We start from the raw sequence: 25,700 nt of genomic DNA, 5'->3' as shown, positions 1-25,700 counted from the left end.
ATCCTGTGCCTGGTTTCCTAGGAGTAAGCCTCACTGAACTCAATGGGACTTAATTTTGGGTAGACGTGTATAGGATTGCCCTGCAAGGAATCCGATTATCTTACTCAGCGAAATCAGTTTCCCTGTATGCTCTTTTCTTCACCAGTGTTTCACTGCATGCCAAACAAAAACAAAAAGCAACCCTGTGGATCATGACTCTGTGCATCTTGGTGTTACAGTGGTACCTCAGGTTACATACGCTTCAGGTTATGGACTCTGCTAACCCAAAAATAGTACCTCGGGTTAAGAACTTTACTTCAGGATGAGAACAGAAATTGCACAGTGGCAGCGGGAGGCCCCATTAGCTAAAGTGGTGCTTCAGGTTAAGAACAGTTTCAGGTTAAGAACGGACCTCCGGAACAAATTAAGTACTTAACCCGAGGTACCACTGTACTGTTGTAGGACATGCTAGCTCTCACTGCAGCTGATTTTTTAAAAAACAAAATCTTGCCATTAGCTACTGAACATCAAATGATAAGACCAACTATAAGCTACATGCTGTTCTTTTCTGTCCCAAGTGAGCATCCTTTCAGTAAAGAAAAAATGAGCAAGTTGAAATCTGCAACTTGCAAATTGAGAAGGTAACCCTGAAGGAAAGAGGGGTTTTTATTGTGGGTCCCAACTCACAAAAAGCAAGCTGCTGGCAATGAAGATACAACAGAACTGATTTGTATTCAAATTTTCAACCCCAACATTATGGGTTTCTAGTAACCTACGACAGCTTTTTTATTTTTTGGAAAAGGAGGATCTAGGATGCTGGACCTGAAAGGTATTTTTTGGCTGCTCCTACTGATGAGGAAAGGAGTGAGAAACCTGAGCCTTCCCCAATGGCATCATGACAGAACTGGCCTGACCTTTAGTCCTTTGCCAACAGGATAGGACAATTGGCAAGATTAACCATTGCTTAACCTCCTCCTGTCCTCACCCTCAACAGCACAAGCACTGTGGCCTGTTTGCATCTCTGTGGTTAACTGCTTTCGGGATAAGAGCCAATGCACCAGGAGGCTGCTGTCAGAACAAAAGCGTGGAGGCCCATTTCCCCCTCAGCCACCCGAAGTTATAGGTTTCTAAAGCAGCACAAATAATTATCCTGACGGAAAACTCCTTAGGGCTTCCCTTGAGTAGGCCTGTCATATAAAGGTTAAAGAAATAAAGGCCCAGGCTTTGGAGAAGTTGGTTTCTTCTCTTTCAACAGGTTTGTGCCTATGGGATCCAACAGTTTAGCAACTGCTAACAAATGTGTTTAAGCTTAAAACAAGAATAAAGGCCTACCTAGAACCAGGCACGTTTGTGCTGTGGCTGTTTGCTGACAGAGGTTACCACTCCATCCTCACTTTTTAAATTTGCATGGAGAAGGGACAGGAGAGCGGTCAAAATACCCGGTTGTCTTTGAAATGTTGGAAAGGTCTGTTCCAAATAGGAGATGTGGAACAGGGAGGAGGGTTGCAAAACACAGGTCTCACAATGGGTTAAGATGGCCTTTCGAACACCATAAGAGTTACAACTGAAGAGTTACAACTACTTTTAAGTAGCTTCACTGCCTTCATTTTGAAAACACATGCAGGGGCAGGGAAATATAACGCTAGAAGTGACCACTGCTAGTGAGGCAGGAAGATGGCTCTTGCAGTTGGCACTCCATCGTAAGTTGTTCAAAGAACTGCTGCCTATCATGCTTTTCCACCACTAAGTACTTAACAAGTGACTCTCTTAGCCAGCCTGAAATAACATTTCCCTCTTTCCCCCCATCTCCCTACGATATGGCTTATGGCTGCTTGGGTCAGTGATGTAGGACACTTTACTATTGCAGGTAAGAAGCCGTGTTGCAAACTCCCAACTCCATGTTTCTAGGAGCTATGCCATTCCAATCACTACCAGCATTGTTGATCCATGCCCTCACATTTTCTGTGATTTTTCGATGTGTCTGTTATTTCTTTTGTTTCCTGGTGTACAAGTCGCAGAATGGGTTATACCAGCAAACACAGTTCCGTGGAGATGGGAGGGAGGACGGATAGGAGAGAAGGATGAGAGTTTAAAGGTTGGGAGAGGCTGGCATCAGGGAACAACAGGTAAGTCTTCAGGCTAAGCGAGGAAGTCCAAGCCTCACCTAGCAAGGGAGAACAGGTCCCTTTCCTCAAGGTCCGATGAGAAACGACTCTGGCAGGAGAGCACCAAACCGAAAAAAGTTGTTTTATTGGTACCATACATGACCATAAATGGCACAAACTATGCAAAAAAAAAAAAAAAAAAAAAGGCTTTACAGTGCCCCGGGGGGGAAGTGGTAGGTGGAAAGGGCAAGAAGGGTGGGGAGAGGGGACAGAGTTCACGTCACCAGTTCATGCCGAGCACAGCAATGGGGGACGTGACACTCATATATTTAGGTACAAAAAGGTTACAGAAAAACGTCCTGTAAATTATAGTATTGACTGTTGTATTGCCTACTCCCGGGGGATAGAGCAGAATGGAGCATCTGGGCCCAGTAACACAAAAAGTGACCAGTCCCACCCCACACCCCAAGCATGTTCCAGGTTGATCCATCTGGGCTCCTCCAGGGGAATGGAGTATTTATGGGATTCCAGCGCATGAGCCAGGTGGCGTCTAACACAGAGCAATGGCCAGAAACAGCAGCTCTAGGGTAAGCTGGCGGCAGCCATCCTCCTAGGAAAAGCCCCTTGCAGTCTGGGACCTGCTTAGAGAAACAGTCTAAGTAAGGCAAAGGGTGGTTGCCATGACAGTCCAGACTGTGCCCTCTAAATGCCACCACCCTCACAATCAGTCCATGCCATGAGGTGACCAAAAGACTTTGGGGGCTACCTCACGCATGGCAACCCAAGCTCGACAGATGGTTGGTTTGAGGCCTCCATGACAACGCAACTTCTCTCCATGGTTCTCGGGACAAAATTAAGAGTAAGGAATTGCAGGTGGGAAATGTTGAGTGACATCCAAACACCAGAGAGTGAACTGGGTGAGTTTAGGAACAGGTCTTCTTTCCTTTGGGAACCTTCGTAAGCCCTGTCACTCCCCACCAGGAAGGATGGAGGCTGTAAAAAAAGTTACCTAGAACCTCACTCCGTAATGGAGGAAATGGCCACCCTTCTTTACAAAGCACGTGTTACCCCATCTCCAGGTTGCGTCCACCCCCATTCCCCATGTTCTGCACTGCTGTAAACTGGTGACAGTACCCTCTGAACTCTCCTGCCTCCCACAAAGGACGCCCATCACAATGAACTCCCCCAACCACTGGTGGGGGCGGCTGCATTATTGAGAACACAGTGAAAGAACAGTATCATACACACAGCCTACAGCGCGGAAATATACAAGCACAAGGTACACAAACCCGAAGGGGGGGGGGAGTGGTAGAGAAGGGAGGGAGCAAGGACAGCAGCACACACAAGTTACACAGAGGGGGCAAAGTGGGGCAGCCATGCTGTCCTCAAAGGATGTAGAAAGGAAGTCTGCAAAGTCTCTCCTTGGTTTGAAGCTCTCAGAACTGTATATAAAAACCAAGACTCCCAATTGGTAGACAAGCCTGTACAAAAATCAGGACTGGGGGGAAATAGGGAGGAAGGGCAGATATTTTTTTTAAACGTACAATTTTAATAATATTTTTTTGTAAAAAAACAAAAAACCAAACCCAAAGTACAGGGGAGGGGTCAAGATTGCAGTTTTCTGTAGGAGCAGGTCAGGCAGAAGGCCAGACCCAAAGGGGCAGGTGCCCTCACCATGCCAACTGCAGGGTTGCTTTCTAACCCCATTCCAGGAGGCATTAAACTCCCCTTGTCTTCAGGCGGGGCAGCAGCAGCCCCACTGCCGCACCTACAGCCGCCAGGACGGACTGCTTGAGACCCACCCCACAGAAATCATAGCTGCCCCCGTGACATTGCCAGACCCTCCTGTTAGAAGGGAGCCCCCCTGAGGCCAAATATGGAGCTGGACTTCTATATAAAACGTGCTTAGGGCTGGACATTCTGCCAAATGGCCAAGAGCATTCGTGGCCCCTTCCCTTCCTGAGGTGTTTCGTGCCAGTCAGGTTCCAACGGGGCGTATAAAGAGCACGGAATGGCATCCTGCAGGAGTGCTGCTTGTGTTGTCCAGAGCGCTGGATGCGTGGGTGGGAAGGGAGGAGGAGTTAAAATTCTGCCAGGCCTAGAGTGAGACCCAGGCTCCGTCAGGCCCAGCACCCCAAGTCTGCCCTAAAGGGCACAGCCAAGAGTGCAGACATCAGGGAGTGGTGGCCAGGCCAACTGGAGGCAGGTAGGTGGGCAGGCTGGTGCTGCAAGGCCCAGCGGCCCTGATACCTTGCCGGCCAGCCAGCCGGCTACTCTTCTTCACAAATTGTCCAGGTAGAACGGTTTCGACTCAGTCCATGGGGACGCCAGCCAAGTCCGTTGAAGGCCAGGCTGGGGGTGAGGGCTTTACTGCGATGCTTGCGACGTCGGGTTCTCGGATTTGCTCTCCTGACTGGAGGGGGGCTTGCTGTTCCAGGGGCTGTTGGCGCCCAGCGCGGGGGAGTTGTTGAAGCTGTCCTCGTCGTCAATGCCGTTGGCAGCGTCGAACTGGGTGTTCTCCAGCCGCGTGATCAGGCGCTCGTCCTCGTCGCCAAACTCCCCGCCCATCAGGGTCGGCTCGCCCACCACCATCACATCCTGAGGAGGGAAGAGGGTCCCGAAACATAATCGAGGTGGAGGCTGCCCTGACCCACACCACAGAGGGAGACAGCCACCACCAAATCAAAACATTTCCTTCTGAATAGGAGACCCACACCCCTTGGCTTCCTTTGCTCTCTACTTCTTTTATCAAGCTGAACCTCCCACCCCCCACCCCACCCACCAACATTCCTACAACTGTGGCTACTCTATTTCCACTGTGTGTTTAGGAGCTGACAGCCACTTAACATGTCTGGGAGGTCAAATGCCTCTGGATCTACTGTTCCCTCATGAGGAGGAAGCTTACCCTCGGACTATGCCTGAATGTAGGTGGCATAGGGCTGAGGGGGGTGAGGATGTCAAACATGAAGAATCACAGAAGGAATCCTCTTCCTGATGTGGCGCTGGCACCACCAGGCACCCCAACAGTGCTGCCACTTTCAAGATGGCTGCTGCCACTGTTTTGAACAAACAAAGCTCTCTATCCCGCCCCCTGCAGATACACTGCAGGGAGCCTTCTCTAGCGTTTCGGAGGGTGTTCCAGCTACATGGAGCAGGGCCCCTCGCAGGAGGAGTTCTCAGGTTACCAAAAGAGAGAATGAAAAGGGGATGCTTACAGGTACCTGACTGGAGAGGGCAAAGGTGCTGGCTGGGCTCTTCTTCTTGCTGTTGCTGTTGTTGGTGTTGCCACCTCCAGAACTCATGGTGCTGCCCCCTGACATCTTCCTTTTCCGGCGCTTGCTGGGCTGCTGACGTGCAGGCTCAGCTGGAAAGTGTTAGCAAAGGGAACGCCGGTGAGACATCTTGGTCCCAGCAAATGAATCCAGTATTCCCCAATACAATCAAGCTGTAACTAAAAATACCTCCCAATCCAACTCGCTATTGTATATTTGCTAGGCTTCCGCCAAAGCCTGATTCACCAGTTACACTTGCCTGTAACCTCTTCGAACATCATCAACCCCCTAGATCTCATTCACCCATCCCACATTGTAGCAACCGAGCCAGGAATAGAAGCCAAGAGTTCTGGCACCAAACACAGGATTCCCTACTAGCAACTGCATCCCAGAGAAGGGCAATGCCCACAGCACCCTCTGGTGGGTTTCACAGGAAATGTCAGTAGTCCCAACTAGCAGTTGCAGGCCGGAGAAGGGCAATTTCTATACCTCCCTCTAGTGGGCTTCACAGGAAATGCATCCAGGAAGCTGTAGTACCAAGGGTGGCCCTGCAAAACTCTCACCAGGTGGCGCCACCATCCGTTGCCACTTTTGGAAGAGGCATGTCTTGAGGCAGTCCCGGGGACTGAGGCTGTAGGTCTTGTGCCGTGACATCAACTCCTGCATTGGTTCTAAGATTACGCAAAGCTGTAAAGAGGGAAGAAAGAGAGGTAAGGTTGGGTTTTGCTGCGGAGAGCAGGCCCCTATTTAGAGGCCAGAAACCCCTTAGAAAAGGAAGGGACCTTTTATCATATGTGGTGGGAATGTAGAGAAATTTTAAAAAATTGGGAAATGATATATAATGAATTGAAGAAAATGTTTAAAATGAAATTTGTATAAAAACCCAGAAGCGTTTTTGCTAGGGATTGTAGGACAAGACCTTCCAAGGAAAACAAAGAACTTATTCATGTATGCAACAGCAGCAGCAGCAAGAGTCTTGATAGCACAAGGATGGAAGAATGAGGAAACCCCGACAAAAGAACAGTGGCAAGAGAAATTGATGAACTATGCAGAACTGGCTAAACTGACATACAAACTGCGAGATAAGGACAACTGTGACTTCAAAGAAGAATGGGAACTTTTTACAAAGTACCGTATTTTTCGCTCTATAAGACGCACCAGACCACAAGACGCACCTAGTTTTTGGAGGAGGAAAACAAGAAAAAAAATATTCTGAATCTCAGAAGCCAGAACAGCAAGAGGGATCGCTGCGCAGTGAAAGCAGCAATCCCTCTTGCTGTTCTGGCTTCTGGGATAGCTGCGCAGCCTGCATTCGCTCCATAAGACGCCCACACATTTCCCCTTACTTTTTAGGGGGGGAAAGGTGAGTCTTATAGAGCAAAAAATATGGTATTTAAAAAGACAACAAAATGAATTGGGACTCCTTGGCAGGTTTTGAATAAACATACACAAATTTAGTGATTGCTAACATGGTAGATAGATAATATAAGAATTGAAATAATTTTATAATATGCAGAAAATAACATGCGCTGAGAAATCAGAGAGAGGAGCTGCGGGAAGTCTCGGGGGGGAGGGAGGGTTTGATGGGGAATGGGGAGGGGGGGAATAATGAATATGATATGTTTTGATATACTGTTATGTTGGAATTGTTAATAAAAATTTTATATATAAAAAAAAGAGGCTAGGAACCCCCTCGAGCCAAATGCAGCTCTGTGTCTGTGTCTTGGGCAAGATGGAAAAGGAGCACCCTGGCAACATAAACCATCTTCTAGTCTCTGGTCTCAGAATAAAGTACATTCCCAGCTTCAGCCTTGCCCTTTTTCTTTGCTAGTGGAGCATCCACAGGGACACACCTCCAAGCCATGCATCTCAAGCTACACACAGAATGCAGAGGCTTTCCTGTGCACATGGGCATAGCCACATGAAGGCATCTTTGCCCCCAACAGCTGTGGAGCATTCCCAGAAGCCAATGCCACAAGCTGATTTTCATACATAAATATATTTATGGAAATTCATGTTCCTCTGTATAAACCTTTAATCTGCATTTTCCTGTACTCTTTCCTTGCACGGAACTAGTTTCTAGCAATAACTTCCTAGCCTCCAGTCCTCCTTGCAGCCACAATATGCACGCAGTAAAATGATCTGCTCCGTTCAAATAAATCATAAAGTAGAGCAAAAAATACAGAGGCATTAGTCCCCAGGTGCCACATTTGAAAGGTAAGCCTTATGTTTCTTTATGAAAAGTAAAAGGGAAGGATGCAAGGGAGCTTTTTCCACAGCCTAACCGGCGCTGTGGGAAAGCACTTACTCGGAGGTAGTTGAGCGTGGAGTTTGACAGTCCGCATCGAGTGATGTTCTTGGACAACTGGTCCAGCATCTGGGGATCTTGCGCCTGCAGTGAGCAAGGAGAGAAGGAAGAGTCCAACAAGAATAGGAGGCTTCTTTGTACTATTGTTGCTCTTAATGTGATCATCAATATTTCTTGGGGTTAGTTTTCCTTGCATTTTGTATTATTCCTCCCCAAAGCCACTTTATGATTCTTTTCAGTAGAAAGAGAGTGCCAATGAAATGCAGTAAAAACAAACCCATGAAATGCAGATATGAAAAGCTGGATAAAAACCTCATGTATGGCATCCAGTCCAAGATCAACAATTTAGGAATTGAGAATTGTGCACCCACTTCTTCCCTCTGGTGACAGGTGCTGGCCTGGGTGCTGAGGAGCTGAGCTGGCAAAGATCCAAGAAGCAACAGTGCTTTTTGGGGGGGGGGGGAGTAGGGCTCAGCAACACAAAGCAAGCTCAAACTACAAAATGCTCCTGATTTCAGAGGGAGTCCGGCTGAGTTGCTTAAACCAGGTCAAGCCCACAGCCAGTACCAAACACAAGACTCACATGCATAGCAAGGATGCTGCGGGGAATGAGCTCCCGGTGCTGCCGGATACTGAAGTGCCACGTCTTTATCCTCATCATGTCGTCAAACATGAACTCCAGGTAGAGGCGGCCCTCCACACACACCTGGGAAAGTGGAAAGCAAACAAATGGCATTGGCGGCTCAGGTGAGCCTTCTCCACCCTGCAAACAAACCTGGTCTCTAGGTTTCTGCCTGCTTCCGCCACCCTCGGGCTCTTTGCAGGAGGTCATAAGCAATGACAAAGGGCTGAACTACTCTGGGGAGCAGTTCAGCACAGACTCCTGCTAGCCTGGCTTGGGGGCGAGGCAGAGGACCAGTGCTGCCCTCTCACCTGGGTGAACATGGGCTTGCCATGCTGGGTGACCATGGTGCACTGGTCACAGTCGAGAGAGACAAAGTTGTTGTGGAAGGACTCCTTCGGGTGCTTCAGGACATAATACAGCTCGGTAGCACCCCCTTCGAAGATGCTGCGGAAATAGCGGGGGATCAGGGTGCGGCCAATCGCTAGACGCAGGGGAAGGAAAGGGAGATGAAAATCAGTTACTAATGTTTTGCACTGTAGACTCAGGGCTGCTAGAGCAATAGGCACTTATTTTTATGATGGGGATCATTAGCATCTCTGTGGAAATACCAAGCGAGCGAAGTCTTCCATAGTAAGGCACCAGATGAAGTATCCAAATGAATATGTAGAGCAGTCCAAGCTCCAGTTTTGGAGGTCCTGGGCAAACTGTCCTTGTTTCCCAACCCCTCGGGCTTACTCATAGGTGGGTTGCCCAAGGCCCACCCATGACAATTGTGGGGATCAGAGCTGTGACCTGCTGTGATCAACTGGGTCTCTAGGAAGCTATGCTTCAAAAGCCTACTTGGACAACAGCATTCCAACCTCTGTCCCAAGGAGAGACTGGTGATGTGCCAAATTGCTTTAAAAAGAAATGATACACATTTTCATCCTGAAAGAATTTGCCTCTTATCTAGAATATAATGTATAAAGGGAGGTGTGTGGGTGTGCCTCTGACACATGCAAGTGCTGACATGAATGCATAAATCAAGACCATCCTGGCCCTGAAACTTTTCAGTTCCTCCGTGAGAAATGAAGATTCTTGGAGGAACTAGAGGGATGAAAATGCTTTTTAAAAATTGCTTGATACTTTTAAGACTAGGAAGATTTTCATTTCCAGTGTGCTTCTTAACGCACCAACCTTTTCAGCCAATTTATGTGTCTGTGCCTAGGAAGCATTACAAATCTGTTTTCAATCATGGAAAATGTATTTATACGGGAGGAACCGATAGAAATTGCTGAAATTTCTGAAAATTTGCCCTGCTCCATCACAGGTACACACCATGAGCTCCTAAGCAAGATCGCAGGTGCTAAATGTCTGCTGGAAGGCAACTGGAGTGTTCTGTGGTTGCAAAATGAAGGGTCAGTTTTTACAGCCTAGTAAGCAGTACGATATACACTCCATTCCTAGTCATCAGCTTTACCAATATCTGAGCTATGTAGTAGATTCTTCTGGAGTTCCTTCTTCAGGATGGGCTATGAAGGCAAGGGGGGCTGGTTGAGCCACACCAGCTACGTACCAGATGCTAAGCTCACAGCCAACCCTGAAAACAGGGGACTACTCCTTCAAGGTTAGCTCGGGAGAGGCTTTGAAGCAACCTGCTCAGCTTCCAGCCCTTTCCCTGCATGAGACAACGGTGCCTGCCTGCAGGATCTGTCCTAGGCTGAGACTCACTGTATCTCTTTGGTCCATCTTCCAGACAGAAGGTGATTGTTAGCATGGCATCATCCTCAAAGAACTCGGTGGTGAAGGCATCCCACCACAGATTGTCACATTCCTGCAGCAACAGAGGACAAAAGCATTACATGCAGGGAGGGGAGATCTCCAAAGGCTAGGAGATAACCAGCCGCCACCAAAGGCAGCAAAGGAACCCAGGAAGGGTGTTTCCAAGGGCTTGGTGGACACCCCAGACTCTTTTCCATCCCCTGCAAGAGTAACAGTACCCCCATCCGCAAGTTTCCCCACTCTTCCTCCCAATTCAACCACCCTGAACCCCCATATAAATATACCTCTGTCCAGTTTTGCAGCCGCTTATTGAGCTCAAATATCCTGTAGTCAGTCTGGTTGCCATATGGTGTGTGCCTCCTGTCAATCAACCACAGCAATTGAACAATTAATATTTCGATCTAATAAGATAGAATAATTTGTCTGGGGTGTTACAATGATGCAGAATGTATTACTTGCTCTGGTGTTCACATTTAACAGACAGAAAAATGCCTCCCCACACCCTAAGTGCCACCCACCAAGTTAATGGCTGAGCAGGGATGTAAATTCAGGTTTCTCCACATCTGTGTCCAACTCTCCAATCACTGGACCATATTCTTGCAAACTTTTAGAAGGTTTTCTTACAATCAAGCAGTATATGAATCTTGTCAAATAACAATTTCATGTTAAAGAAATAAAAGGCCTTTCCAGAGGTGCGATGGAGGGTACACACTTAATTTACTGTTCTTATGATAAAATTAGATGTGACATTAACCACATATTTGCATCTATCTCTATGCCTGGAGTCTTCCTTTTTAAACTAACAGCAGCCATTAAGATCAGGGACGCGAAATCACTACCACCATCAGGTGCTGCTGATGAAACCTGTAGGATAATGTCTCTGCAGATGGTAATTGCCACCACAGAACTTTATGTACCTACTCATATTAAAAATATTTGGGGGGTTTTTAAATAAAAAAAAACCTATTGTCTGATTAATTGGGGGTCGCTTTTTAGTCAATTAAAATAGGAACACAGGAAGCTACCTTACACAGGGTCCAACCACTGATTCATTTAGCTCATTGCTGTTTACACTGACTTAGCAAGGGTTCTCTTAAGTTTTCAGGTGAAAGTCTTTCATAGCCCAGAGATTCATCTACTAATCATTCCATGATTATGAAACAAAACAGACACCAGCAGCAATGGTTATGGAACAAAATAAACAATAGGAGTAAAAACATGCTGCATGCTTATTGCTGTGGGAGGGGAATGGGTATTTGTATCTCATGATTATACAAAATAAAAGCAATATTTTTAAAAAGTTCAGTCCTATCTTGTGATGCCAGGGATTGAACTTGAGACTCTTTTATAAGAGTGAGCCCAATTGAATTCAATGGGATTTGCTTCTACAAATGTTCCAATCCTAGTCAGAAAGTACCTGCATGATACTTGATGTAGGAGACTATTTCACGGGATTTCCTCAAACGAGAGAGTGCGTTTATTTCATAAAATTTATATACTGTTTGATTGTAGGCAAAACCCCTCAGAGTGATTTACAATGTAGGAACAGAGAAAAGGTCACTCCGCTGCTGTTGCTGCTGCTAATTTATTTCTTACATCCCACCCATCAGAATGGGTTGCCCCAGCCACTCCTCTCAGCTTGATTCCACTTCCCCTCCCCCCTTTTCTCCCTACACACTGAAGTTCTGACTCTTGTCAAAACGGATAATTTCATACACATCTGAAAATGCATAAATATGCACACCGCATGCACCCTTCATTTAAGGTTCTGTTTGGATGAGGACAGATGTTAACATTTTCAAGTGGTTTGAATACAGATCCACTACCATGAAAGCAAATGCCTCAAAGGGCTGCAAATGTTTCTTGAAACATTTAACTGTAGAGCTTTGCTAGACTGTATCATGAGATTATAACAGCTGTCATTAAAAGAAGGTTTGGAAACCAAGTTTTTTGTTTTTCTTCCAGAATATGAGTTCAGTAATACTATGGTGCGGTTCCAACATGCATATGGATTATATGGGTTGCCAACCTTTTTTTAGGTCTATGGGCACAATTGGATTTTTTTAGTGTTATGGGTATCACCCTCTCTGGTCACTTCTCTCCCTTCTCCCTCACATCAGCCCCACCCCGAGAAAGAGAGAACGCACACAACCTTCACTTTTCTAAGGGTAAAAGTCAGATCCAACAGAATTAAGCTAAGCCTTGAAAAGCACATAGAGCTGAAAGAGGAAGTGGGAAAGAGAGTCTTCCAACTTCCTTCTTTACCTCTATGTACTTTTCAAGGTGAGGGGAAAGTAACCGCCTTCATACCCTCGTGAACAAGGGGGCAGCTGGGTGATCTGCTTAGAAATCACTTGCACCACACTTGAAAAATGTTTTATCTGTCTTTACCCTGTCAACACAGTTTGTCAGAAGGAAAAGCAGTGCAGTCTCTTACCCAATCCCAGGCTCCAGGTATGTTGGCGGATACATAGGAGTTGGTCTGCAGAGAAATAAGCCAATACAGGATAGATTAAAAAAAGCACTGTATGAAAGGTCACACCAGCATGCCAAAAGAAAATGGCTGGTGTGCCATGAGAAAATGATTAATGGCTCCTATCAGCATACAGTAAGGTAAAGGTAAAGGGACCCCTGACCATTAGGTCCAGTCATGGCCGACTCTAGGGTTGCAGCGCTCATCTCGCTTTACTGGCCAAGGGAGCCGGTGTACAGCTTCCAGGTCATGTGGCCAGCATGACTAAGCCGCTTCTGGCGAACCAGAGCAGCGCACGGAAACACCATTTACCTTCCCGCTGGAGCGGTACCTATTTATCTACTTGCACTTTGATGTGCTTTCGAACTGCTAGGTTGGCAGGAGCAGGGACCGAGCAACGGGAGCTCACCCCGTTGCGGGGATTCGAACCGCCGACCTTCTGATCGGTAAGTCCTAGGCTCTGTGGTTTAACCCACAGTGCCACCCACGTCCCTCAGCATACAGTAGCTATCCTCAAAGGTAACCAACCACCTGCTGTCTCTCTGAACAGTTAATGTCTCTGGGATTCCCTCCTTCCAATCAATAGTGGACCCTGCTGATGATACGCAGGAACTGAGCTCCCCCGAACTCCAGAGGTGTTTCTCCAGAAACAAATTTAGGTGACCTCCTTAGCTATCAAAAGGAAGGAAATACATCTCTAAAAGAGCTTCTCACTTACCCCACATCTCGATCCAGCATAGTGCCCGGGTGAAAGGGGGGGAAGGCGTTGCCGTTTGGGGGCTCCTTTGGAGAGTACAGCTTGAATGACTTAGAGGAACAGCCTGGGGGAGGGAAAATGAAAGAAGATCACTCAGCCAGGAGCAGACAAGGGACAAGGATGAGACATATGTGATTTCATTGTGACTACTGCAGCCCCTTAGGCATCCACACCACTACCACACCAGCCCTGACTCAGCTCCTCCAGACAGAGAAGTTCTGAATATAAAATGCCAACATCAAACAAAACTCAAAGCTGAAGATAAGAGAGCAAATATCATTAGCTGAAGAGCTGGGTGACAAAAACTGACACCTGCCACATCCCCCTTATTGCCACTGCACAGGACTGTCTTTCCCACACCATGGAAAAACAGCACAGCGCTATAGTAGCTGTGCTTCTGGTTCTGTCTTCTAACATTCAAGGGCAAGAGACGCATGGAAGGAGCTGTTCCAGCACTGTGGTGTGGCTCCCAGCAAAGGAAGCACAGTGAACCACTATTACAGCTACATGCACTCCTCCCTTCTTCTAAAAAGTCACACAGAGTGGCTGCCAAAGTTATGTTGTGCCATGAAAGTATAATGCTCTGCTATAGATGCTATCCTCCCTCCCTGCCTCCCCTTGACTTCACACTGGATATGGGGAAGAAGAGAAGGAGGAGAGGGTGCAGAAAGTAACAACAGCCATTGTTTAGTGCTGCTTTTTCCCTGTCAGGGAAATGGACTGTGGCAGGAGGAAACCACTTCCAGCCAAATTAAGTGGCAGGTGACCACCTCATTGAACACTAATTTGCGAGACTTCTCCAGCATCAACAAGGCAGTAGCATTTTCAGAAGAAGAGATAGAAATAAAAGGAGTTTGGGGGGCACTCTCCACCGGAGTCCTGTGGCACCTCAGAGGTTAACAAAGTAACTGTCGCAAAGGTTGTCATGGCCCAGAACCCACTTCCTCTTGTAGATCAAGTGCCCCTGAGCCCAGAAAGGTTGGGGACCCCTGCTCAAGATAGTATATGGAGTGGAAACCGATAGGTGTAAATAGCAGAACATTGGTTTGCAGCATAAGGTGTCATTTATATGTTTGTTGCATAATACCAGCACTGCTGGGTCAGACCAAAGGTCCACCTTGCCCAGTGTCCTGTTCCTGAAGCCCGCCAAGCAGAAACACAAGCACAACAGCACACTCCCCTCTTGTGTTTCCCAGCAACTGGTATTCAGAAGGGATTCTGTCTCCAACAGTGAAATAGTTCATTTTGTGTGCAATGCCTCTTCCAACATACGATTTTCTTTGTTGGCTTTTGGTTCTATCTGCTTCCTCCACCCCACACATAATTTTAGGCACCTTTTATTATGCCCCTGTGCTTACTCGACTCTTCTACAAACTAAAAAGCCCAAAATGTTTTAACTTCTCCTCATAGAGAAGTTGCATTAGTCCCTTGATCATTTTGGTTGCCCTTTTCTGAACCTCATACCTCTGGAGTCTATATGTCCGGGCGGGTGGGGGGAAACGGTGGTCCTAAAGATGTTGTTGAAACACATTTCCCATCAGCCCCAGAAAACAATGCGCACCTGTCAGAGATGGTGGGAACTGTAATCTAACATCTGGAAGGCCACAGGTTCCCCCTTAACTGTCCTACATTAAAATAAAAAACAACAACCACAGAAACAGCACCTGCATGCATGTAGGAAACCAGCACAGCAGGCAAGAGGTATGGATCCTTTTTCCTTGTTATGCTATTCTTTCTTGTGACAGAGAGTTTTTATGTGGAAGAGTATTTAAAAACGATAGTGCTGTTATGCAAATTTAAGTGGCACAGTCCCTTCTACCACCTTCAAATTTTACCTCATTCAGCTTGCTTTGAGCTCAGAGAAGTGATTGGGAAGATACATTTATCTTAGTATGGCCCAGGTACAAATACTTTCTGCACCAACACAGAAAAAGAAATCTAGACACTACAGAAAATATGTCACGTGATGTGAATTAAAAGTTAGATCTAGATCAAAGTTCCTTCGCAGGTAATTCAGGCAGCTAGAACACCCCCTCAATCCAAACCACTCCACATCCTTCCTGCCACAAAGGGTGTGGCTAGCAGCTCTGGTACAGAATGATGGAGAAAGAGGAGTTGGTGCCTTATACCCAAGGTCATATGCAGAATCAAGAGCAGTGTGGTGTTGTATCCACCAACTCACTTCTGGCGTCTAATCTCTCTGCAGTCGGTAGGAAAAATTGCACCACATACTTAAAGGATCAGAGTAGTACATGGGAGAACCCACTGAGGGAAGTCCAAGGAGCAGAAATGAAGAGGAAAATGTCTCAGCATACAACAGCTTTAAACCAGGGGTGGGGAACCTGTGTCCCTCCAGATGTTGTACTACAACTCCCATGTGCAACTCTGACCACTGGCCATGCTGGTAATGGTTGATGGAAGCTAGAATCCAGCCAGCACCCAAAGGCCACAGGTATTCTATCCCTGTTTAGAAACAGAATGTAGGACTTAGTTGCACACAACCCATAATAATTTTCTTTTTTAAAAAAGAAAGTGCTGGTGGTTTCTCCTGTTTTTATTGGGGTTAGTTTTTTTTCTTCTCATAAAGTGCAAAAACCAAAGAGATGCTAGGTTTCTTACAGCTCAGCAGCTTGTAACTCCAAATGTAACAAAAAGAAAGAAAAGCAAAAGGTATACTCAATTTGTAATTATTAACTGAATAAATTGTATTTTTAATATAACATACAGAACATGGTAATTTAATAGCAAACCAAGTTATGCATGATACATTTTATGTTTCTAAAGTAACAAAGTGACTTTGGATCTTTAAAGGGCACTAGAAAAAAAGTATTGCCTATTTTTCAATTTCCTCAAGAATTTCACCCCCAAAAAACTGTTTTGGTTTTTTTGTCCTTGATGGCTTAAAAATTTCTGGTAATTTTACATCTCTCTTCTTGAGGCGGCTGTCACTGACAATCCAGTGTCATTTAAAGCACTAAAAAGTAATGTCAATTAGCGAATGTGTGGGGAGATACCAGAGTTTCAGTGGGAGTGGAAGGGGCTGAAAATACATGTGTTCTTCCGGCTAGTGTCTCTCGTGCTAACAAGCAAATGTGTCACTAGAGGGCTCTATTTGCTGCTCCATCAATCTCTGCCACATCATTGCAGAGTATTGACATACATACAGGTTTCTGTCCCCTCCCCTCTGCCCCATCCCTTTTGGTGTTATCAGTAGTTTTCCCTCTCCCTCCCTTCAGCCCCCTTCTTTGGACCAAAAGAACAGAGCCGGATCTTGCCTCTGTTTCCCCAGGAGAAGCACTGCACCAGTGCAGCAGCCACTCCCACTGAGCAAGAAAGACCAGTTCCACTTCTGACAGGTGCCGCCGCTGTGTCTGGACAGTATGTGCTGCAGCACATCACCTTCCCCACCCAACCAGCCTTTGGTCCTAACAGCTGAGTTCAAGGTGGAAATCCTTAGCTAACAACATCATGCACATTGTGGGGGAGGGAGGAATGGTAGGGGGCACTTACAGGCCCTTTGTTCAGTCAAGTAGCAAAACACCCTGGAAATATTCAATCAAAGACAGGGGAGTTAAGATGTGGGAATGCACATGCAATCTGGGACACAATGAACCAGTTCCCTGGCATTTCGTGTCGGTAGTTTTAGTTAAAGAACCCGGGTTGTGAGTTTCCAAGCTGCCCCCCTCTGAGCTGTTGCCTCAAGGGGGCAACTGGGGAGCTGTCTGTTCTAGACATTGTTGCGTTAGCACTGCCACCCACCACCAGGAATCATTTGACTCCAGTTGGTTCCTTCACAGCAGATGGCTCTTCTTCAGAAAAGGAGCAACTTGCCACATAGAATGCCCTGGTGACAAACTGTTCCAGTTTCTCCTCTCTGCTTCCCTCCGCAGGATGCTTATTGCAGGAGGCTGCTACATGGAACACAGACCTGCAGCTCCTCTTGTCCCTAATCATAAGTAGATACATGGGAAAAGGCAAAGAAACATGTGTGCTCTGATAGAGGAGTTTTTGGCTCAAAGAGAGGCAGTGGGGGAACTTTTGATATTCAAATACCTAAATGAAGTGACCTGACGCAGGTGGCACTGTGGTCTAAACCACAGAGCCTAGGGCTTGCTGATCAGAAGGTCGGTGGTTCGAATTCCCGCAACGGGGTGAGCTCCCTTTGCTCGGTCCCTGCTCCTGCCAACCTAGCAGTTCGAAAGCACATCAAAGTGCAAGTAGATAAATAGGTACTGCTCCAGTGGGAAAGTAAACGGCATTTCTGTGCGCTGCTCTGGTTCGCCAGAAGTGGCTTAGTCATGCTGGCCACATGACCCAGAAGCTGTCTGCGGACAAACGCCGGCTCCCTCGGCCAGTAAAGCAAGATGGGCACCACAACCCCAGAGTCGTCCACGACTGGACTTAACAGTCAGGGGTCCCTTTACCTTTACCTATGCATGTGAGCAAGGAGCGGACTATTCTCACTCTGGAAGATGAAGCAACCCAAATTCTGGATTCCATTTCACTCGTGTTTACTTTGAACTCAGTCTAAAGCATTTGGAACAGGTACTACCTGCTGTTCCGCGATCTCAGGAGAGGGGTCCCCAAGACAATTCATCCTGGAAGGCATCTCTCTAACCCCCACTGCCCCCTTCCCAGAATATACCATCCCTCCAATCATACCCCCTGACTTACGTTCCAACAAATCTCAGAGCTTCATACACAGGAAGGGAGAGCATGAAGGACCCTCTGGGTGACCTTTCTGTTGCTGTGGTGATGGAAAAATCACCGAGGCAACCACCCTGCTCCTCCCCTCTCAGCATCCCTTGACAGGCACCATCTGCTGCTGGTGAGTAATGGAGTTTCCCTGGCTGGCTGGCTGGCTGGCTGGCTGGACATCCAGCTTGGTCCAGCTTGACCAAGGGTTCTTAGTAACTAGACCTGCACACTCCAAATGTCTGAGCTCTTTTTAACTCTAGCATGTGGACCAACAACCCTGAAACATTCGTGCTTCCTGGCAGTCAAAGAAAACTGCCCAAAATGCTTGTTTACCCCTTCCAGGTAAGCCAACAAATCATCTGCAAACCATGCAAGGACAATGTGCCTGCACTCACCTGTAATGCTAAGCCTCCAGTACACCTGCATGGAGGAGACTGGAAGCTTCCACTCCCATTTTAAATTGACCACAATTTAGTGTTAGACCTGAACCCTAAAATGCGGTTAATCTAAACTATGGTTTCTGGAAACAAGGCAGCTTTGTAAACAAGAGTTTGAAGCTGGCTTGTTTAAACCAACTATAGTTAAAGAGGCTGATGTATTTATAGAGATTTTATACTCCACATCATCCCACTATTTCAACAAATACAGTGGTACCTCGGGTTACAGACGCTTCAGGTTACAGACACTTCAGGTTACAGACTCCGCTAACCCAGAAATAGTACCTCGGGTTAAGAACTTTGCTTCAGGATGAGAACAGAAATCGTGCTCCAGCAGCGAGAGGCCCCATTAGCTAAAGTGGTACCTCAGGTTAAGAACAGTTTCAGGTTAAGAACGGACCTCCAGAACGAATTAAGTTCTTAACCCGAGGTACCACTGTACAAGACCATCCCCTTGATGCAAAAACCTCATTTGGAAACCAGAGAATTAGCCACAGTCTGAAAATTAACTACACCTTACTGGGATGACACCACGACAAACTGTGGTTAAGTCTAAAATGGAAGGAAAAGCTTCCAATCTCCTCTCCATGGCTAAACCAGAGAAGGGAGGAGGAAGGCACATGAGCTCAAGTCTCACTCCACATGCACAGCCAATGGAGCCGCATCTCTGTGCAGCTGAATCCAGAACTGTGCCGAAGTCTGAAAAGGGAGGTATTTAAAATGGGATCAACCTAGAGCCTGTCTGCCATATGCTGAAAGCTCCACATGGGGAAAGGATTTCTGTCAGCAGCAGGAAAAAGCTAGTCAGAGATCACAAGATCAGGGTACCCAAAGGGACATCTAACACTCCTTGCATGAGGCAGCTTAATTGCACCAAAATCATCCATTTCAGAGATTTGCATGGCACTTTAGCTTCCCTTGCAAACTCACTGCAAGCTCCTCCAAGGCAAAGTCTGCTCTCAATATTTAAATTAAACTCCAACAAGCTGCATAAAAAAGAGGAGGGGAGGAAACAGTTCCCACACCTTGGGAGCAGCCCATTTTTAGGCAACCTTCATGACACTTCACAACCTTCATTAAACTAAAGCATCCCCTCCATGCCTTCTCATTTGCACCCCATGCATACTGGATTGGTAAAGTCCACTTTGGAGGAGGCTTATTCCCCAGGTGTCCTGAAAGCTGAAGGGACTTCTTATTTGGCCCCATAACTCAAAAAAGGGGCAGAAGCATTGGTCTCCATTGCCTTGCTAGATCAGAACTAAGTCCTTCTGTTTCAACATCTCTTTTCCAATGGTACCCAGACAACTGCCTGTCATCTTTGGAAGCTCAAGATGATGATGTCCATCCACTGTTAGACCCTGGCAACTGGTATTCAGGAGGTATACTGGCTATAAGGTAAAGGGACCCCTGACCATTAGGTCCAGTCGTGACCGACTCTGGGGTTGCGCCGCTCATCTGGCTTTATTGGCCAAGGGAGCCGGCGTACAGCTTCCGGGTCATGTGGCCAGCATGACTAAGCCGCTTCTGGCGAACCAGAGCAGCACATGGAAACGCCATTTACCTTCCCGCCAGAGCAGTACCTATTTATCTACTTGCACTTTGACGTGCTTTTGAACTGCTAGGTTGGCAGGAGCTGGGACCGAGCAACGGGAGCTCACCCCGTCACGGGGATTCGAACCGCCGACCTTCTGATCAGCAAGCCCTAGGCTCTGTGGTTCAACCCACAGCGCCACCCGCATCCCTATACTGGCTATATCATGGCTAAAAGCTGCTGATAGACTTCCGCTTAAAAACCTTCTGAGCTAGTGGCCATCATTGCCATCACCGTATCTTGCATTAGTGAATTGCATAAGGTAATTATGCATTGTGTGAATAAGCACTGTTCTTTTATCAAATCTGCAGCCAGATCTCCCAGGCAATCAGGTAGGTGCTTTCATGCTGGTTTGGGCAAAGCTAAAACAACCTGACAGATAATTTCATGGCTTACTCATTCACTGCATAGTCAATTGATATGTAGCACACATCAAATATCAGTTAATACATCAGTTAATACATTATAAGACTAAGTTTCCGAATGTGTATTTCCTCACAGTAGGGGTCTACACTGCTCCTTTAATGCGTGGAACATTTACACAGTAGTATCAGTAGCCTGGAAAGAGCAATGGCACTGGTATAGGGATATTCAATAGAGATGCCTCCATCCACAAGATAAGCCCAGAACACACTATGTTTTGGAGTGGAAACCACGTCACCAAACACAAAGTATAAAGCAGTCATCATTTGCTTTACCTCATCATCAACTTTAACAGCCTATCACAGTCCAAAGCAAACAAATTTGTCTAATTTCCTTAACTTGCTTAATTGCATTCTGGTTATAAGTGCTGGTATGATGCATTAAAAAAAACCCCAAAAAAAAAAAACCCTGGCTTCTGAGCTGGAGAAATTTGCATGGAGATAACTAGTAGTATGCTAACTGCCAAAAGCTCTCTCAAAGACCTTGGTTTTTTTCCCCATTTCTTTTCTCACAGTTGCATTAGAAAGGGACCAAGACCTGTTCTTACTTCTGTGCTGGCGCTTTCATGTGGACTATATATATGGAACAGAACAAAAGTAAAATGATGTGGTAGAATGGACCACTTCAGACTGCAGGGATCACTTTAAAAAAAAAAAGTTCCCTGTTGGTATTGGTGAGCAAGCAAAAAACCTAGCAAAAGTACAGAGATTATTCAAGCTAGAATCTCTCTCTCTGATGTGCAAGCTCTTTACATGCAGAAGTTCTTTGCATTGGGGGGGATTCATAAATGGCATCCCTTGTCCTGCAGACTGCAGTGATACAGCCCATTCTGCCCTTTTATTTTGAGTCATACATATTTCAGGTTTTTGAAAATTAGGTGTTTTAAATTTCAAGACTAAGGCCTGGTTCAAAGATGCGCAAAAAGCACTTAGGAAAGAAAACAGGGCATCATATGGTCCAGCATCATACCAAAAGGTTCTTAACCCATGTGTTGACCTCAGTCCATGCACCTTTTGCACTCTACAGCTTGGATGGAGGCCACACCATGGCATGCAAGCACTAGATCTGTAGGGGGCAGCATACAAGTTAAGGCCGCTTTAAATCGGACGCCAGACTATGGGAAATCTTGAATGTATAAATGTTTTTCACTTGCCTACTGCCTTGTCTAAATCTGGTCTGGGTTTGCGGAGGTGTTATATGTTAGGACTGACAGCCGTGTGCTCTGACGAGAGCCACCTTGAAAGAATACTAGCTGGTAGGCACATCAAAGTTGAAAGTCACTGGCTCCATTTATTATGTGGTTTTCCAGATGGGTTGAGTCAAGATGCCTCACTGTCCCAGAAGCAAGGACGTTACTTTATAAGTTCCATAAAAGAGGTGAGGAACTAAATCCAGCTGGCAGGCAAGACCCTTATCTGAGTAAACTCACAGCAGGCCAGGTGGTCGACACAAGGCTCTAGACTCAGAGGAAAAACCCAGAAGGGCGTTTCTGGGAGTGATATTTTTCCTTCCTGTGCCTTGAATGCTAATTTTGTAAGAGCGAAAGATCTGGGCTCCAGCAAGGTCACACTGTGATCTCCAAATCACTGTTTCTGGTGGTCCTACAGAATCACACATTCCATGCAGTGGATTCTGTGGGCACAGGACCAGTTTATAAAAACAATACATTCAATGGCCTTTAAAAGCTCAAACCCCAGTCGATCACATTTACAGCTGTGTAAACCAAAGGCCACCAGTTCAGTAAGAGACTTGGAGCCAATTCAAATACTCTGAGGAATAGCACATAGCACAGTCCTCAGATTATATCACGTCAGAACTCTGGTGAGGGGTTGCAAGTTTAAATGCTTCTCCCTTAAGACTCTCCATATTGAGAAACCTAGCACATCAATAAGAAAATTATTCTAATATCATTCCCCATTATATCCTATATTTCCAGATGGACCAAGTTTTTGAAGTTGGGAAGCACTCAAAGATGCAGGGGACATTATGGCATTCTGAAGTGGCATAGTCCAGGAAGTCCATTGTGCTACATGTATTTTCTGAATGTTTGAACTGGTTTTAAATGCAACTGAAATTTACAGACTTCAAAGATCAAGTGCCTGACGGTTCACAAAATCCATTGTTACAAGTTATGAAGTTATATGCTTGCCTTTTTAGATTGGTGTATCTGCAATACCTAATCATCCTGGCTGGATGTTTACTACTGTCACTCATCTGCAAGAATTATCACAAAGCAAATAGGATCGTGTGAATTTGCACTTGGCTTCCCTGGAGCACAAAGAAGCATAGCAGTTTCTTTAAGAACAGACTGTGTTGGGAGTAGGGATGTTCCAGAAGACAACCTAGAATTGGATCCCAGAGAAAGGGTCATCTAATAGAGAATAGTATTATGTTATCAGATGTTCGAATAAATGTGTAGTGATAATGGCTTAGCTGAAAGGGAGGGAGGTGTGATGCTGGATGAATTCATCTGGGGAAGGACAGCAGAGAGTAGAGGAAAAACCCACACAATGGCTAAGAGCTTCACCTGCTGGACTGTTTGCTGTGAGGGAGGAAAGAGTTTAGCAATGAGGGTTGTTCAGCATCGGGCAGGAAGAAGTTTAGTGCACAGACTGTGATGAGTTTGGGGATTCTGAAGAGATCACTACTGCAGCTTGGCCACAGGGCAAAGACAAGCAGTAGTACTTGGAATATACTGCACCAGAGAAAACTTAACTGGCTTAAGATTGTTACATGAAGATGCAAGACAAATGCTTAAAAAGGATTATGTAACTGAGGAAGCAAAGTTGCTATCCAAGGTTAAAAATGCCAAATGCACGGCCTGAACTCTGCTTTCTGTACCAAGGCTTCCAGCACACAGCTGGAATGTCACAGGCCAGAAATCACAAAAAGGAGTTAGAGCAATTCCTGAGTACTCTGAGCAGCTGAGCACTTGATTAGAGACCAAACATATAGCTTTTCCTAAAATAACTGAATAGGCAGACTAGTGCCAATGAGACAAAGAAAGTAACCCAACACAGCAGCATTCTGGCTCCTACAAAGGGGCAGTTTGTGGGCACAATATCCATGAGCTCCAGAGTTTTGAATAGCCTTTTGGGAAAAGGAAATGGGTTGCTCATGAACTTGAAAGCTTAAAATTACTTGGAACCTAAATATCTTCTAGTCCGGAGTGGAAAACATTTTTTGACCTGAGGGGCCAGTGATGGGTGCATGTAAAAGTGGACCACGCCACACTTTCACAAGTGCGCTCTCTCGCTTTCTGTACACACAGTCATAGGAGAAGCACACATATACCTCCACCTCCTCAGCTGCTCCAATGCAGATCAGCTGAGAAGACAGATAGACAAATTCCTCGGCAGACCAGGTTAGGCCCCTGGGCGAGGGGTTAGCCACCCCTCTTCTACCCATTGGCAATAGGGTCATCCTGATCCAATTCATTTATGTGTGATTTTGAACTTCGCGAAGCATGTACAGCCGTGCTTGCAGTAGCTGTTCCTTTCTCCTGGATGTCTGTCAGAGCCCTAACCTGATCACATTTGACAAGCAGCATTCAGAACCTTCATATCTCAGCACACATTTCATGGCTAGAATTAGGAAGGCTCAATACACAGCTGCAACTAGAGAGGCTGCAGAGGAACAGAGGGGAAATTCAAATCAGTGATCATGATGGTGCAAGTTTATATTAGTTACTCCTAATGCCATTTCAGCAGGATGATATCCTAGTGTGGTTAATGTGCACTACAAAGGGGCCTGACACTGTGGTTGATGGCAGCAATCCTTCTGAATACCAGCCGCTGGAAACCACAGGAGGCGAGAGTGCTCTTGTGCTCAGGTCCTGCTTAGGGTTTCCCACAAACATCTGGTTGACCGCTATGAGTACAGGATGCTAGACTAAATGGGTCATTGGCCTGATCCAGCAGGCTTTGCTTATGTTGTTATGACACCCCTTACAGAATCTGCAATACCAAATCCAAAACTAAATTCAGTTCCTAGCATCCCTGTCTGAAATCCTGGACAGCTACCACTAGTTAGAGCAGATAATACAGAACAAGATGGACCAGCAGTCTGACTCAATATAAGGCAGCTAAGTATGCTCTTCCTAACATACAAAAACCTTGTTTAGTAGTTGTGCATATTGAGCAGGGGTTGGCAACCTAAGGCCCATGGGCCGGTAGTGGCCCACGGGGCTCGTCTATCCGGCCCATGGCGACTCCTGCCACCCCCCGCTCTTACTGGTGTGGTGCGGTGTGGGGACTGACTTCCAGGTTGATGGCACCCGTGTGTGTGTGTGTGCGCGCAGGCACTCCTCCGACCTAGATGTGTGCCGGAAATAGCATGTGCGCATGTGTGTGGGACAGAGAAGCGCCCATGCGCATGCACACACACTATTTCTGGCACACATCTGGGTCAGAGGAGTGCCAGATATAGCATGTGCGCATGGGCACTCCTCTGATCCAGAAGAGTGCGCATGCGCACACACTCCGACCCATCCTCCGACAGACGGAGCGTGGACTGGCCCATCATCCGGTAAGCTTGCCGACCTCTGGTATTGAGTATTCAAGCCATTTGCAGAGGGAAAACTATGGTAGTCTTACAGACTAACAAATTTTACTATGACATAAGCTTTCATAGACTAGACCATCAGGTGCTTGGTGCTTTTGTTATCTTTAACACTGTTTTGTGAATGGTAAACTTTGCATACGTTTAAGCTTTAGCCCAGCTGTTACATTTTTGCATTTCATTTCACCCTGACTTCGCTGCTTTCTTCTTCCTCTCTCTACCATCAGGTTTATATTGACCTACAAACATAGAATAGCACTTCATGTATCTCAATGCTTCCCAAACTTGGGTCTCCAGCTGTTTTTGAACTACAATTTCCACCATCCCTGACTACTGGTTCTGGTAGCTGGGGATGTTGAGCGTTGTAGTCCAAAAACAGCTGGAGACCCAAGTTTGGGAAACACTGGTGTATCTGATAAAGTGGACCCCAGTCCACAAAAGATGGTGCACATCTTTTAAGGTGCCAGAAGGCTCTTCCCTGGTGCTGTACTCCAACAGAAATACCATGTTGAAAAGGGGGTTATGAAGTTCACTTTCCAACATGAAGTTCTAGATGAGGTTGCACACCCTCTGAAGAATCATGTTTGTAGCCTGAGGGCACTCTTGGATCCATCCTTGTTATTAGAGGTGAAAGTGGTATCTGTGGTGCACAGTGCCTTTCACCAGCTTAGGTTGGCATCCCAGCTACAACCCCATCTAGATGTAGAAAAG

At 46.3% G+C, this 25,700-nt stretch overlaps 1 protein-coding gene across 3 annotated transcripts in view; it reads right to left on the bottom strand.

Annotated features, from left to right (window-relative positions):
• Positions 1-2,211: 2,211 nt before the first annotated feature.
• Positions 2,212-25,700, bottom strand: part of LDB1 (LIM domain binding 1) — a 61,473-nt gene continuing 37,984 nt past the window's right edge. For 2 of the 3 annotated variants that reach the window (XM_081007088.1, XM_081007090.1), the window contains exons 2-11: positions 13,242-13,344; positions 12,488-12,532; positions 10,335-10,410; positions 10,000-10,102; positions 8,598-8,770; positions 8,248-8,370; positions 7,665-7,748; positions 5,920-6,043; positions 5,300-5,448; positions 2,212-4,682 (exon numbers count right to left, since the gene is read on the bottom strand). In XM_081007088.1, coding sequence (XP_080863214.1) covers positions 4,452-4,682; positions 5,300-5,448; positions 5,920-6,043; positions 7,665-7,748; positions 8,248-8,370; positions 8,598-8,770; positions 10,000-10,102; positions 10,335-10,410; positions 12,488-12,532; positions 13,242-13,344 — 1,211 coding nt within the window. In that variant the 3' untranslated portion in view covers positions 2,212-4,451. The remainder of the gene's footprint in view (positions 4,683-5,299; positions 5,449-5,919; positions 6,044-7,664; positions 7,749-8,247; positions 8,371-8,597; positions 8,771-9,999; positions 10,103-10,334; positions 10,411-12,487; positions 12,533-13,241; positions 13,345-25,700) is intronic. The other variant, XM_081007089.1, reaches the window with a different exon arrangement.

This window comes from Podarcis pityusensis (genome assembly GCF_964106645.2).
Source record: "Podarcis pityusensis genome assembly, chromosome: 5".
Lineage (NCBI taxonomy): Eukaryota > Metazoa > Chordata > Lepidosauria > Squamata > Lacertidae > Podarcis > Podarcis pityusensis.
The sequence above is the reverse complement of the archived record's forward strand: the minus strand, read 5'-3'. Positions and strand labels throughout refer to the sequence as shown.